This window comes from Pan paniscus, chromosome 18, assembly GCF_029289425.2.
Source record: "Pan paniscus chromosome 18, NHGRI_mPanPan1-v2.0_pri, whole genome shotgun sequence".
NCBI classification, from domain to species: domain Eukaryota; kingdom Metazoa; phylum Chordata; class Mammalia; order Primates; family Hominidae; genus Pan; species Pan paniscus.
This window is the reverse complement of record NC_073267.2, coordinates 32,711,084-32,727,293: the sequence shown is the minus strand read 5'-3', so window position 1 is coordinate 32,727,293 and position 16,210 is coordinate 32,711,084. Positions and strand designations below refer to the sequence as shown.

The following is a 16,210-nucleotide window of genomic DNA, read 5'->3' as shown; positions in this document are numbered from 1 at the left end:
AAGAATTAGGTTTCTTCAGGGTTTTCTTTTTCAAGTGCTCAGTGTTAAAGATCACTCACATTAGGGCCAGACACCACGACTCATGCCTGTAATCCCAGCACTTTGGGAGGCCAAGGCGGGCAGAGCACTTGAGGTGGGGAGTTTGAGACCAGCCCGGGCAACTTGGTGAAACCCCACCTCTACTGAAAAACATACAAAAATTAGCTGGGCGTGATGGTGCATGCCTGTAGTCCCAGCCACTTGGGAGGCTGAGGCATGAGAATCGCTTGAACCCAGGAGGCAGAGGTTGTAGTGAGCCAAGATCACATCAGCACACTCTAGCCTGGGTGACAGAGCGAGACTCTGACTCAAAAAATAAATAAAATAAATATCACTTACATTAGATATACCCAAGGGGTGTTCTATAGAGACTTGGAAGCAGTGGTTATTGCAACAGGGGCACGGAAGTCATCTGGCTATGCCAGGGTGCCCAGGGGATACTCGGGGTGGGTGGCATGGTGCTGCTGGGGACTCACCGCACAGGACGCTCTGATTGACGCACTGCCAGGAGTAGCACTCTGTCTTGGGGCTGCAGCCGGCCTCCTCAGCTCGAGTGTAACAACAGTCGTGGCCATGGCAGCACCTGCGGATGTCACATGGGCAGGACAGCAGGTGGGTGAAGCTCTCTCCTGGCCCTCCTCTTGCCAGGACCATGGGTGGCTGAAGACCCCCAGGGAGGCACAGCATCCTCTTATCTAAGTTTTTTTTTTTTTTTAAGGGACAGGGTCTTTCTCTGTCACCCAGGCTGGACTGCAGAGGCACAATCATAGCTCACGGCAGCCTTGAACTCCTGGGCTCAAGCGATCCTCCCACTTCAGTGTCCCAAGTAGCTGAGACTACAGGCACACGCCAGCATGCCCGGCTGGTTTTTTAATTTGTATTTCCTTTGAGACAGCGTATCTCTCTGTTGCTCAGGCTGGAGTGCAATGGCTAAATCAGCTCACTTTAGCCTTGAACTCCCGGGCTCAAGTGATACTGCCACCTCAACCTCCCAAGTATGCTACTACAGGAACACAAACTCCTTTCAAATGCTGGGATTACAGGTGGGAGCTACTGTATGCCTGGCCTTATCTAAGCTGTTTCCCTGAAAATCCCCGACTTGGGTAATGATTCCATTGGCCCCACCATGCCCTGTCCTGCCTTCCTGGCTGTGCCCAAGCTTGGTCCCTGACTGCCTGCCTGCCTCCCTCTCTGGGTCTCGAGCTCCTGTGACACATGACTCCTCTCTCTTCCTGGAGTGATCCAAGCCCTGCCACTTCCTGACTTTGCCCACACTGTACCCTCTGCCTGGGGCAACTTCATGTCTGCCCATTGACCCTTAGGCCTCAGCCCAGGCACAAGCCCCTGCCTCCGGAGGTCATCCAGGCCTCACCAGGCTACACCCTCTCGTAAAATTGGATTCCCTTCCTTCAGGGCAGGTTTATAATGAAATCCTCCTCAGAGGCCAGGTGCGGTGACACCCATCTGTAATCCCAGCAGTTTGGGAGGCTGAGGTGGGAGGATCACTTGAGGCCAGGGGGTCGAGACCAGCCTGGGCAACATAAGAGAGACTCTTGTCTCTATAACAAATTTAAAAATTAGCTCACCAGGCCAGGCTCAGTGGCTCATGCCTGTAATCCCAACACTTTGAGAGGCCAAGGCAGGTGGATCACGAGGTCAGGAGTTCGAGAGCAGCCTGACCAACATGGCGAAACCCTATCTCTACTAAAAATACAAAATTAGCCAGGCATGGTGGCACGCACCTCTAATCCCAGCTACTCGGGAGGCTGAGGCAGGAGAATCGCTTGAACCCAGGAGGTGGAGGTTGCGGTGAGCCAAGATCACGCCATTGCAGTCCAGCCTGAGCAACAGAGCAAGACTCTGTCTCGAGACAATAAAAACACACAAAAAATTAACTCGCCATGATGGCACATGCCTATAGTCCTAGCTACTTGGGAGGCTGAGGTGGGAGGATCACTTGAGGCGAGGGGGTCGAGACCAGCCTGGGCAACATAAGGAGACTCTTGTCTCTCTTGTCTCTATAACAAATATAAAAATTGGCTCACCAGACCAGGCTCAGTGGTTCATGCCCGTAATCCCAACACTTTGAGAGGCCGAGGCAGGCAGATCACCTGAGGTCAGGAGTTCGAGACCAGCCTGGTCAACATGGTGAAACCCCATCTCTACTAAAAGTACAAAAATGAGCCGGGCTTGGTGGCGTGCACCTGTAATGCCAGCTACTCAGGAGGCTGAGACTTGAACCCGGGAGGTGGAGGTTGCAGTGAGCTGAGATTGTGCCACTGCACTCCAGCCTGGGCGACAGAGTGAGACGCCATCTCAAAAGAAAAAAGATTGTTTTATTTCTCATTTATTTAAATTAAAAAATTGTTTATTTAAAACATGAAAGAAGGTGTTGAGGCATTGGCAATTGGCAATCGGCCAGGCGCAATGGCTCACGCCTGTAATCCCAGTACTTTGGGAAGCTAGGGTGGGCGGATGGCTTGACCTAGGAGTTAGAGATCAGCGAACATGGCAAAATCCCATCTCTACAAAAAATACAAAAAAACTAGCCAGGTGTGGTAGCTCGTGCCTGTAATCCCAGCTACTCGCGGGGCTGAAGTGGGAGGATTGCTTGAGCTTAGGAGGTGGAGGTTGCAGTGAGTCAAGTTCATGCCACTGCACTGCAGCCTGCATGACCGAGCAGGACCCTGTTTCAGAAAAAGAAAAAAAAAAAGGCAATCTTGAGATTCCAGGTAAGTTTGTGAGTGATGGTGATTCTTTATACTGTTCTATATTTATAAAATTGTATATATATATATTTTTGAGATGGAGTCTCACTCTATTGCCCAGGCTGGAGTGCAGTGATGCAATCTTGGCTCACTGCAACCTCCACCTCCCAGGTTCAAGTGATTCTCCCGCCTCAGCCTCCCTAGTAGCTGGGGCTACAGGTGCGTGCCACCACACCCGGCTAATTTTTTGTATTTTTTAAGTAGAGACGGGGTTTCACTGTGTTAGCCAGGACGGTCTCGATCTCCTGACCTCGTGATCTGCCTGCCTCAGCCTCCCAAAGTGCTGGGATTACAGGCGTGAGCCACTGCTCCCAGACAAAATTATATTTTTTATTTTTTAATTTATCTTTTGTAGAGACAGGGTTTTGCTATATTGCCCAGGCTGGTCTTGAACTCCTGGCCTCAAGCACTCCTCCTGCCTCAGTTTCCCAGAGTGTTGCAATTACAGGCATGAGCCACCATACCCAGCCTTAAATTCTCAAAGCTGAAAAAAATTCCCCCTTTCCCAACTGTACTCCTGCCTCAAACAAATTGAATCAAGGAAGACAGAAAAAATATTTTGGTAAAGACTTGGGAACCCAGGCTGAAGTCTGAAAGTCTGAATAATTTCACATGGGATCTTTTTCTTTTTTTTTCTGAGACAGGGTCTTGCTCTGTCATCCAAGCTGGAGTGCAGTGGTATGAACAGGGCTGCTGCAGCCTCAGCCTCCTGTACTCAAGCAATCCTCCCACCTCTGCCTCCTGAGTAGTTGGGACTACAGGCATAAGCCGTTGCACCCTGCGTTAACTTTTTACTTTGAAATAATTACAGACTCACGAAAAGTTGCAGAAATAGTAGAGAGGTCCCAAGTACCCTTCACCTAGCTTCTCCCAACAGTAAAATCTACCATAACTATAGTACACTATCAAAATTCAGGACATTGACATTAAGACAGCACAACTAACTAGACTACACACTTTACTGTGATCTCACTTGTTTAACCTTTTATTTTTGACTTCTTTAAGTTACAAAAGCAATTTGTCCATCAACGGATAAACAAATTGTGGTAAAATCCATACAATAAAATATTAGTCAGCCATTAAAAGGGATGAAGTGGCCGGGCGGGGTGGCTCACACCTGTAATCCCAACACTCTGGGAGGCCAAGGCAGGCAGATCACAAGGTCAGGAGTTCGAGACCAGCCTGGCCAACATAGGGAAACCCCCTCTCTACTAAAAATACAAAAATTAGCCAGGTATGGTGGCTCATGCCTGTAGTCCCAGCTACTCGGGAGGCTGAGGCAGGAGAATCTCTTGAACCCGGGAAGCAGAGGTTGTGGTGAGCCGAGGTCGCACCACTGCACAGCAGCCTGGGTGACAGAGCGAGACTCTGTTTCAAAAAAAAAAAAAAAAAATGGGATGAAGTACTGATGCCTGCTTCAACATGGATGAACCTTGAAAACATTATGCTAAGTGAAAGAAGCCTGCCAAAAAAGGTCATAGTGCTATTGTGATATAGTAAGAGATATATATTTGGGCTCTGCCCCCAGTTTCTGGCACAGAGGTTCTAAAACTCTTGACATTTCCTGAGCAATAGAGGTGCTAGGTGCATCATTTGTTCTAATATTTGGTATTTGACCCGGGTTCCTGACACAGAGCTCCTAATCCCTTGGCATTTCCTAGGTGAAAGGAGTGTCTTTTGTTCTAATCATACAACTCTTTTTGTGTGTGTGTGTGATGTAGTCTCACTCTTGTTGCCCAGGCTGGAGTGCAGTGGCACGATCTCGGCTCACTGCAACCTCCACCTCCCGGGTTCAAGTGATTCTCCTGCCTCAGCCTCCCAAGTAGCTGGGATTACAGGTAGGTGCCACTATGCCCCGCTAATTTTTTTTTTTTTTTTGAGACAGTGTCTCACTCTGTCGCCCAGGCTGGAGTGCAGTGGAATGATCTTGGCTCACTGCAACCTCCACCTCCCAGGTTCAAGTGATTCTTGTGCCTCAACCTCCTGAGTAGCTGGGGTTACAGGCGTGCATCACCATGGCTGGCTAATTTTTTTGTATTTTTAGTAGAGACAGGGTTTCACCATGTTGGCCAGGCTGGTCTCAGACTGCTGACCTCAAGTGATCCGCCCGCCTCGGCCTCCCGAAGTGCTGGGATTACAGGTGAGAGCCACTGTGCCCGGCCTAATTTTTGTACTTTTAGGAGAGACGGGGTTTCGCCATGTTGGCCAGGCTGGTCTCGAACTCCCGACCTCAGGTGATCCCCTCGCCTCAACCTTCCAAAGCGCTGGGATTACAGGCATGAGCCACGGCGCCCAGCTGGCTATTATATCTTTAACACATCTCCAAGGTTTCCTCATCCCCATTTTGAACAGGGAGGGCTTCAGCAGGTAACAGCATCTGGCCTAAATGTATTTTGTTTCTTTTGTATATGTTTTGTTTTGTTTTTTGTTTCTTTTTTATTTATTTATTTTTTTTTTGACACGAAATCTCACTCTGTTACTCAGGCTGGAGTGCTGTGGGGTGATGTCAACTTACTGCAAACTCCATCTCCCAGGTTCAAGTGATTCTCCTGCCTCAGCCTTCCAAGTAGCTGGGATTACAGGCGTGTGCCACCACACCCAGCTAATTTTTGTATTTTTAGTAGAGACAGGGTTTTGCCATGTTGACCAGGCTGTTCTAGATCTCCTGACCTCAGGTGATCTGCCTGCCTCGGCCTCCCAAAGTGCTGGGATTACAGGCATCAGCCACCGCACCCTGCCTAATGATGCAACTCTTGATGGGCTCCTAGAAGACGACTGGTCACCAGAAAGGCCAAGTCATGATTAGAAGCTTGGAACTTTTAGCCCCACACCCAACCTCTCGGTGGGCAGAGGGGCTGAAGGTTGAGTTAATCAGCAACGGGCAATGATACAATCAATCATGGCTATGTAGTGAAGCCTCCATAGAAACCCAGAAGGACAGGGTTCAGAGAGCTTCTGGGTTGCTGAACACGTGGAGGACCCTTGAGGATGGCACACCTGGAGACAGAATGGGAACTGTATGCCCCTTCCCAGCCCTGTGCATCTCTTCCACGTGGCTGTTCCTCTGTATCCTTTGTAATGTCCTTTATGGGTAACTGTAAGTAAAGTGTTTCCTTGAGTTCTTTTTATTGAGACGGAGTCTTGCTCTGTTGCCCAGGCTAGAGTGCGGTGGAGCACTTGGCTCACTACAACCTCTGCCTCCCATGTTCGAGCGATTCTCCTGCCTCAGCTTCCTGAGTAGCTGGGAATACAGGCACCCACCACCACAACCGGCTAATTTTTGTATTTTTTTGGTAGAGACAGGGTTTCACCATGTTGGCCAGGCTGGTCTCAAACTCCTGACCTCAGGTGATTCGCCTGCCTTGGCCTCCCAAAGTGCTGGGATTACAGGCATGAGCCACCGTGTTTGCCCTGTTTCCTTGAGTTCTGTGAGCCACTCTGGCAAATTCCCTGAACCCATGGAGGGGGTCATGGGAACCTCCAATTCATAGCCAGTTGGTCAGAAGCACAGGTCACAATGTGGAACCTGTTATTGGCATTGGAAGTGGGGGCAGTCTTGTGGGACTGATCCCTTAACTTGTGGGATCTGTCCTAACTCTGGTTAATGTCAGAATTGAGTGAAATGATTGCTTATCCTGTTGGTGTCTGTTGAAGAATTGGTTGGTGGTGGGTAGAAACTCCCTCACTTACTGGTGGAGTACAACTGGCCCTTAAACAATGTGAGCCTGAACTGCAAGGGTCCCACTTACACATGGATTTTTTTTTTCAATCAAATGAGGATCAAAAAGACGGGATTCTCAGGATGCAGGAACTCAAGTGTAGGGAGGGCTGACCTTTCATACACACAGTATAGATTGTGGGATTTTAGTATCGTTGGATTTTTGTATCTGAAGGGCTCCTGGAACTAATCCCCTTCCTCTACCCAGAGAGGACTGTACTCTGTGTTGAGTGGTGACTTGTGTGTGAGAGTAGGAAAAACTCTGATTTTTCCTAAGTTTTCTAAATTATTAGTCCTGGGGCGGGGTGTTGTGTCTCATGCCTGTAATCCTAGCACTTTGGGAGGCTGAGGCAGGAGGATCACTTGAGGTCAGTAGTTCCAGATCAGCCTGGGCAATATGGTGAAACCCTGTCTCTACTAAAAATACAAAAATTACCAGGGGCTGGAGGGGGGTGGCGGGCACCTATAATCCCAGCTACTCAGGAGGCTGAGGCAGGAGAATCGCTTGAACTTGGGAGGTAGAGGTTGCAGTGCGTGAAGATTCCTCCACTGCACTCCAGCCTGGGCAAAAGAGCAAGACTCCATCTCAAAAAATAAAATTAAATTAAATTAAAATAGCTGGGTGCGGTGGCTCACATCTGTAATCCTAGCACTTTAGGAGTCCGAGGCAGGCAGATCACTTGAGATCAGGAGTTTGAAACCAGCCTGGCCAACAAGGTGAAACCCTGTCTCTACTAAAAAAATATACAGGCCAGGCGTGGTGGCTCATGCCTGTAATCCCAACAGTTTGGGAGGCCAAGGAGGGCAGATCACAAGGTCAAGAAATTGAGACCATCCTGGCCAACATGGTGAAACCCCGTCTCTGTTAAAAATACAAAAATTAGCTGGGCGTGGTGGTGCACACCTGTAATCCCAGCTACTCAGGAGGCTGAGGTGGGAGAATCGCTTGAACCTGGGAGGTGGAAGTTGCAGTGAGCTGAGATCACACCACTGCACTCTAGCCTGGGCGACAGAGCGAGACTCTGTCTCAAGAATAATTTAAAAAATAAATAAATAAATAAAATTATTAGCCCTATGTCTCAGCAGTCTTAAATGAGTATCAAAGGACAGTATCATCCCAGCTAAATTGATTAAGCACCTTTTATATATCGGGCATTACACTAGGCAGTGGAAATGTAAAGAAGATTAAGGTAAGACCCTGCCCTCAAGTCGCACAACTTACACACAACTTAGCACAACTAACAAGAAAGACTTTTCCCTTTTCCGCTGGAGCTCTGTTTGGCAGGTCAAAGCTTTGGAAAACCAATGGAGTGGATTTTTTCCTGAATATCCATAATTATCCTATTCAGAGACAAGGAAATTAATGACATCAACTGCTTTTCTAAGCAGCAGTCTGAGCAGTTTCTGCCTTTGTCCCTAGAAAAAGTACCAGGCAGAAGGAAACTCTGCTAATTCAATTAGATGTGAAGAACTAACCTATGAGAAAGTGATCATTCAGTGCTGTAGGAGTGCTACATGGAGGAGAGTAGTATTCAAAGACAAAATGCTTAGAGAAGGATGTGTAGTTCATTATTTGAGTCAGCTGATTGTGTTGACATTTTCTTAGGGGTGGGTGGGTGGGGAGTGAAAATCTGGAAAGAGAAGGCATTTCATTTAGAACACATTGTATTTTTTCTTGTGAATATAAGATGAAAATATTTCATTCAATAGCAATACAGGTCTCGCATAAATGAAGTTCTAATTTTCATAATAGTTGTTAAGTTCTCTGTAAATCTGACAGTCACTTAATACCAACTTTAAAATGGACATTGTTAAGTATGATTCGGTGAGGTCTTCAGGTATAATAATAGGCTGTAACCAAAACTTCCTATTAAGCAGAGGCAAACTCTGCCGGGTGTGGTGGCTCACACCGATAATCCCAGCACTTTGGGAAGCTGAGGCAGGTGGATCGCTTTTTTTGTTTGTTTTTTGAGACAGAATCTCGCTTTGTCGCTCAGGCTGGAGTGCAGTGGCGCGATCTCGGCTCATTGCAGGCTCCGCCTCCTGGTTTCACGCCATTCTCCTGCCTCAGCCTCCTGAGTAGCTGGCAATACAGACGCCCGCACACCACGCCCGGCTAATTTTTTGTATTTTCAGTAGAGACAGGGTTTCACCGTGTTAGCCAGGATGGTCTCAATCTCCTGATCTCGTGATCCGCCCACCTCGGCCTCCCAAAGTGCTGGGATTACAGGCGTGAGCCACCGCGCCCGGCCTAACTTTTGTATTTTTAGTAGAGACGGGGGTTGGCCAGGCTGGTAGAGACCAGCCACATTGGCCAGGCTGGTCTCGAACTCCTGACCTCACGTGATCCATCTGCCTCGGCCTCCCAAATTGCTGGGATTACAGGTGTGAGCCACTGTGCCTGGCCGGTACGTGTTTTTTTAATCCCTAAAGCTTGGTAGTTTAATATTAAATTCAAATTACTGTAGCCTAGGACTCTTTTGAAAAATACTTGACAGCTTCGTTTTTGACCTATCTCATTAGGCTGAGTTCTCTTTTATCTTTACAGTACAGATGTTTAAAATTAAAATACAAATCGGCCGGGCGCGGTGGCTCACGCCTGTGATCCCAGCACTTTGGGAGGCCGAGACGAGTGGATCACGAGGTCAGGAGATCGAGACCATCCTGTCTAACACGGTGTAAACCTCGTCTCTAATAACAATACAAAAAAAATTAGCCGGGCGTGATGGCGGGCGCCTCTAGTCCCAGCTACTCCGGAGACTGAGGCAGGAGAATGTTGTGAACCCGGGCGGCGGGCTTGCAGCGAGCCGACATCGCGCCACTGCACTCCAGCCTGGGCTACAGAGGAAGACTCCGTCTCAAAAAAAAAGAAAAAAAAATTAAAATACAGATCTAGATCCGGATTTTGTTAGGTTTTTTTTTTTTTTAAACAACCTAAGGTTGTTCAGAAACATCTATTCTATGTATGTACTTCTTTAGTCTGTAATTTCTAGGCAGATTAGTTGCACCCTGTCTAGACTCCTTTCAGAAAAATACTAACAATATGTTTTTCTCTGTCTTGGGCTCCACATGGGTGAATTACAGGAAAGCTTAACAGGTACTCAGAGCAACATTTTTTCCTACTTCATGAAGGGCCTAAATGCGAACTCTTTAAAGTATTTCTTGTTTGCTTTTGTTCTTTTCCCAGGTTTACCTAATCTGTAAGTGTAAGATGCAGTCGATGAAAAGTACTATGGGAATTCTTGAGCAAATCAGACCATTCAAAAGGAAACCACTTCACGTAATGGTGCATAAGGAAGCTAGACTCACCAAAATAACCCTGTTAGGTAAGCCGGATACACCATGGAATACGGCAATCCTCTGTTTAATTTGCAAACCCTTTGGCAGGGAGGAGGAAAGGATGGAAAAATTTGAGTGAAGGCTTTATATGACTAGTCAGACAAACGGTGAGTCATGGAAATTTTCCAGTTAACAATCCCTTCTCCCTGGGCAGAGCCTGGGCCCCAGCGCTTTATGAGCCACACTGCAGTTTTAAGCCGGAATATCTCACGGTTTTATTGTTTCTTCCACGAAATGATTACATAAAATGAAATCAGCTTTGCAATCTGCACCGGCTTTGAAATGAAGGGCAAAATCTAGCTGGGGGTGAGGAGAAAGAAGGTGGAAAGAGAATAAGGTACGGAGACTGTGAGGCAGAGAACGCAGGAAACGTGGTGAAAAGAGAGTACAAGAATTTTCGGGAGCGGAGTGTATTTTTCTTCCCCACGTTATAGATGCTGTCCGTTTTCCCCCAGCCTGTGTCCAGCAGGCCAGAGTGGACCCCTCCTATGGGCTAAAATACTCTCGGTCTTCGGCCCAGCCCAGAGCTGCACCAACCAGGGCCTGCCGCTGCCCCCCCCACCAGGTGACAGCTGGGGCCGCCGAGCGGCCACCAGACCTCCGCCTCCTCGCGTTGCCTGCCGGGAGCCGGAGCCGCTTCCGGTTGCGCCCTGTCCCTGAACTTCGACTCCCGTCGGCCCCCGAGAAAACCGCAACGGGGTAGCGCGGGCGCTGCCGGAACTTGTAGTTCCACCTCCCGCCGCGCTAAATAGCCGGAAACGGGGGCGGCCAGAACAGAGAACTATCGAGGCGAAGGTACGGGTGGCGGCGAGGGGTCAATCCGCGCCGGGCGTGGGGTTGGCTGTGAGGCCGTCGGAGGTGGTTGGGTGGGAGGAGATCCGCTCACACACACGAGGAGGAGGGTTGAGCTGCCGCCGCCGCCTCTGTCGTCGTCGCGAGTGTGGAGTCGGGACTGGAGCTGCTGCCGCGGCGACGCCGGGATCTTTGTCGCTAGCTCCCGGCCCTTCTGCCCCGCCGCCTTCCCTCGGTCAGCGTTGCCCACTCCTCCCCGGCCGGGCGCCCCTGCCTCCATTTCCCGCTCTCTCTCCACCACACACACGGCCCCCCCGATCATGGATCCGGGCAGTAGTGGCGGCGGCGGCGGCGGCGGCGGCGGGAGCAGCAGCGGCAGCAGCAGCAGCGACTCGGCGCCTGAGTGCTGGGACCAGGCGGACATGGAAGCCCCCGGGCCGGGCCCGTGCGGCGGCGGCGGCTCCCTGGCGGCGGCGGCTCCCTGGCGGCGGCGGCCGAGGCCTAGCGGGAGAACCTCAGCGCGGCCTTCAGCCGGCAACTCAACGTCCACGCCGCCGAGTTCGTGCCGTCCTTCCTGCGGGGCCGGGCAGCGCCGCCACCCCCAGCTGGCGGCGCCGCCAATAACCACGGAGCCGGCAGCGGCGCGGGAGGCCGTGCGGGTAAAGGCCCGGGACGCGGGGCAGCCCCGGGGACGCGGGAGGAAGTCAGGCCGGGCGCCGGAGCCCGCATGGCGTAGGGGTGCGGTCCGGGGGCGCGCGGCCCTGGGGCCCGGTCGGCATGTGGGGCGCTGACAGTGGCGCCGTCTGCCTGGGTGGGGCGCCCCGAGCCCGGGAGCCGGCCTTCGCGGGGCGGCCCGCGGCGGTGGCCGGGCGGGGAGCGGACAGCGGGCAGCGCGCCCAAAGACCCGGACCCGAGTGCCGCCCCTCCGCGCCCCTGCCCTGCTCTGGAGTCCGCAGTTACCCCCTTGAGATGGGAACCGTATGGGACGGAGTGGGGGCCGCGGCGGATCCCTGCCATGAGGCGCAGAATGAGGACAGATGGAGCCAGGAGTCATTTGGGTGGGCGTTTAGAGATCCCAGGAGTTGGGGAGGACAAACGGCCGAGTTTTCCTTTCACCTTAGGCCCAGCCGAGAGAGCGTCTTCTGCTGCGTTTTCTACTATTGAAACTGTAATTACGGTTTAAACTATCCGTGGCCCCCAACCGTCCTGAAGGAATCCCAAGATGCATTGCAGCCTTGTGATCGGGCAGAAACTTGGCTGTCAATACCAAGATCTGTTTTACCCTTAGCATTGTGTACGCTTCTAAAGTTTACAAAGTGCCACAAAGTTAGGATTCCTCACTTAATGTGTGATAGGACACTATATTGATTTGTGTCTTTTTAAAGTGAAGCTTACACTTTTATCCTTTGTCAGCGACACATTTAGAGAATTTTCATTGCTGTAAAATCGTTGACCTTATTCAGATTGCTTGGAATAACTCACTGTGTTCGTGCGTCAGTAATTCAGTCTATTTCTTCAGACACTTGAGCATGTTGTAATTTAATAGTTCTCACGTGTCTTTCTGACCGTAGCTAGTAGACATACATTTTCTAATCCATAAAATTTCGAGTTAACTTTGGTTTTTAAACATCTTCCCGTACTTAGGGGTTGCTTAAGTCGTAGGTAGCATGCTTGCAGGTGCTGACGTTGTAGGAATATCCAATGAGTGAACTTATGTATTCTCATAATGGTGCTTATTTTGTGGTAGGTAGCTTGCTTTCAGGTACTGATTTTGTGGGAATGTCAAATGAGTGAACTTAAGTATTCTCTTCCTAATGCTGCTTATTTTAGGAACTATCAGTGTTTCCTTAAAGAGAAAATGAAAAAGGAAGGAAAAGGCTGAACGTCCTTTCATCATTTAGCCAGGACGTTAGTGGGGTGGGTCATGACATCCAGCGCATTTTAAGTGAGAACATATTGTTGATTTCTCTCTTTAAAGTTGTGTATTGTGGTGGTTCTTAGATAAGTGGACATTATAAAAGTGCTCCAGGAGTTTGGTTTCTACAGAAACTTTTGTCACCGTTTGCTCTTTCGTGGTAAAGGGATAGTGTCTGGAGAAACACTCTGATGACGTATGTACGTCAACACGGTTGATTTGGTGGTTTTGTTGACAGTGGCATTTATTTGTGTGGGTGGTTGATGTTTTCTTTTGAGGAGATCGAGCACTTTCAGGATGGTACGGCCCTAGACAATGTTTTCCTCTTGAATAAGGAAGCTTAGCTTGTAATTCTTGACTTCCATCAAGCCATTTTGACTGCCTAACCTAGTTCACTTCTCAGCTCCTAAAAGTGCCCATTCTCTACCTTACTTTGCAGATTCCCTTTATCCAGCCATTTTCTTTCTTGGCTCTTCCTCCTTTCTGTGGAGCCACCAGCACCACTCTGACTAGACTCAGGACTCCATTTACAGCCTGTCCAGCGAGTCATCCGGGGATAACCAACCTTGGTCTAGAATGGTCACTGTTGGTGACTAGGTATTACCTCTTATGCGGGCTTTCTCTCTTCCTGATAGTTGCTAATTTGTAGTTACACCTAATCTTTTTCTCTTTGACAGTGCTAGAAATTGGAGATACGAAAACCTGTAGGGAAGTAGCTGTCAGTAAGAGAATCCGTACAGCATGGTCAGCTTTCTTGTTTTTAATCAAAAAACTATTTTGGTGTTACTGACTTTACCAATTGCTTGTACCAAAATGCCAGTTCATGTTTTTAAAAAATTATCCTATGTAGGATGTCTATTTGGAAAAGAACTGATTTTCTAAATTGAGGTCCAGGGTTATATTGAGACTGTTGGATTGCATGTTCCAGACTATTAAGTCCATAAAAAGCCAGCATCGGAGAACAATCAGTGCTTATAAAAAGCAGGGGGATAAATAGGAAATAACACCTGGATTGGAACTTACAAAGGGGGAACCAAAAAGTTTGCAAGGTTTTTTTGTTAGCGAGGAAGTGGACAATAGGGCTAGCATGTTCTGTTCTTTAGTTAAGCCATAGCCGAAATTTGTGCTGGGTGTGTTTTTAAACTGCATGCCGGGAAAGCTGTTGAAGGAGCCTGGAGAGTCAGACCTTGGGATTCAGTATTGACCTTGGATCTCTTTGAAAACTAAAGAATATAGGTTCCTTAAGAAATAATTAAGTGGAACCCATTTAAGTGTAATTAAGTGTAATTCATTTAAGCACAGTTCTCTAGAGCCAAGTAAATTGGCCAAGAGATTCTCCTTAAAAAGTGAGGTCCCCAAGTGAATAAAAATATAGAAGACAAGGCTTAATGTATATTAGAACAAGCATTTTATCTGATAGGATGTATTTAAGTTGCAATTTGCACCTAGTTTTTTTTTATTGTTAGATAAGAAACTGGTTTAGTAATTTTAGGGTTACTTGAACTTTTTAGAACAGCCAGAGCTTCTAAAGTAATGATGTGGTGTTCTTTGCATCATCCCACCTTTAATGCTTCTCAGAACTCACTGCCATTAGGAAACAAGCATGGAATAAAACCAGCAGCCCTCAGTACTTACTTGGAGGAGGCACTGTCTCCAAAACTTAGCAGATTGTATTGTGGAACTTGAATTTTAAAGAGAAACATTCTGTTTTGTAGTGTTCCGTATTTGCTGAATGCCTTATTTGTTGGAGGAGGAGGTTTTTGTTTTTTGTTTTTTTTTTGAGATGGAGTCTTGCTCCGTTGCCCAGGCTGGAGTGCAATGGCACGATCTCGGCTGACTACAACCTCCTCCTCCCAGGTTCAAGCAATTCTCCTGCCTCAGCCTCCCGAGTAGCTGGGATTACAGGCACCTGCCATCATGCCCAGCTATTTTGTGTGTGTGTGTTTTTGCAGGGATGGGGTTTCACCGTGTTGGCTAGGCTGGTCTTGAACTCCTGACCTCAGGTGATCTGCCCGCCTTGGCCTCCCAAAGTGCCGGGATTACAGGTGTGAGCCACCGTGCCTGGCCTTTTTTTTTTTTTTTTTTTTAAATGATTGACATTTAACTTACACACTGTAAAATTCACCCTTTTCAACTGTACAAGCTGGGCGCATTGGCTCACACTTATAAACCCAACACTCTGGGAGGCTGAGGTGAGAGGATTGCCTGAGGCCTCCATACAACATAGTGAGACTGAGACCCTGTCTCCACAAAAAAAAAAAAAAAAAAAATACAGCTGGGTGCAGTGGCTCATGCCTGTAATCCCAGCACTTTGGGAGGCCGAGGTGGGCAGAACACCTGAGGTCAGTAGTTCGAAACCAGCCTGACCAACGTGGCGAAACCCCGTCTCTACTAAAAATACAAAATTAGCCGGGTATGGTGGCATGCACCTGTAATCCCAGGTACTCAGGAGGCTGAGGCAGGAGAATCGCTTGAACCGGGGAGATGGAGGTTGCGGTAAGCCGAGATCGTGCCATTGCACTCCAGCCTGGGAAACAAGAGTGAAACTCAGTCACAAAAAAAAAAAAAAAAAAAAAAGGGGGCTAATCACAGCTTTCTTGAGCTGGGTTACCAAGAGAGAATCATGGGAAGTAGATGTGTATTTGTTGAGCACATCTCTAATTTGATCTGTGCTGAGCTGCAAATTACTTTGACAGTATCTGTGAAGAAAAGGTTTATAAAGCAAATCAAAAGAATAAGCATGTTTTTATGAATACATTGAAACTACTGAAAATGTTTCAAAATTGGCTGTAATTAGTAGAATTTTGAAAAGTAGGTTAAGCAGAGACTTCTAATTTGAAGGCCTGAGTTAGCTGCCATTGATCTGGGGTTATTGATTGAGGCTTGTGTCGTGTTATTGAACTTCTGTTTTTACTGCATATTAAAAGATAAGTGAAATGGATGGATAAGTATCAATTTTTAATAGAACTTATTTCTGTTAAACAGCACCTGTGGAATCCTCTCAAGAGGAGCAGTCATTGTGTGAAGGTAATGATGTACTCTTTGAAAGTCTACTTGAGAAAACATTAGGTTGTCTATATGGTGTGTAAAGCTAGATACTGTTTTGTAAATATATATTATATTTCAATCTCTTGTCTAGGTTCAAATTCAGCTGTTAGCATGGAACTTTCAGAACCTATTGGTAAGAAAATTTCTGACCACATTAATACAGTAATATGAAACTCTTTCACTCTCAAGATTTAAGGTGCATTATGTAAGTGTTACGATTATTGTAATGCCTACATTTAAGACACATTGAGTCTTTGCTATTAGTATTTAGAAAGTAGAACAAACTAGGCACTAACACTGCCTTGATAAACTTAATGATTGCAAATAAAATTGAGTGGAGGAATGGTCAAGTCAATTTAAATACCTGTACATGTTCTGTTTTCTTTTTTTGAGACGGAGTCTCACTCTGTCGCCGAGGCTGGAGTGTAGTGGTGCAGTCTTGGCTCACTGCAACCTCCGCCTCCCAGGTTCAAGTGCTTCTCCTGCCTCAGCTTCTTGAGTAGCTGGGATTACAGGCGCGCACCACCACACCTGGCAAATTTTTGTATTTTTAGTAGAGGCGGGGTTTCACCATGTTGATCAGGATGGTCT

General features: G+C 47.9%; 1 protein-coding gene and 1 long non-coding RNA gene across 2 annotated transcripts in view; both read left to right on the top strand.

The window, feature by feature from the left end:
• Nucleotides 1-3,853: 3,853 nt before the first annotated feature.
• On the top strand, nucleotides 3,854-10,427 carry LOC134729290 (uncharacterized). Its single transcript, XR_010110259.1, has 3 exons — nucleotides 3,854-5,904; nucleotides 9,713-9,851; nucleotides 10,299-10,427. It is a non-coding gene; the product is annotated as an uncharacterized LOC134729290 (long non-coding RNA).
• A 191-nt stretch (nucleotides 10,428-10,618) lies between these two features.
• The window catches only part of LOC129394202 (eukaryotic peptide chain release factor GTP-binding subunit ERF3A-like), a 32,416-nt gene continuing 26,824 nt past the window's right edge, over nucleotides 10,619-16,210 (top strand). Inside the window, exons 1-3 of the mRNA XM_063597523.1 lie at nucleotides 10,619-10,659; nucleotides 15,557-15,598; nucleotides 15,711-15,752. Of these exons, the coding sequence (XP_063453593.1) occupies nucleotides 15,731-15,752 (22 nt within the window). The 5' untranslated portion in view covers nucleotides 10,619-10,659; nucleotides 15,557-15,598; nucleotides 15,711-15,730. The remainder of the gene's footprint in view (nucleotides 10,660-15,556; nucleotides 15,599-15,710; nucleotides 15,753-16,210) is intronic.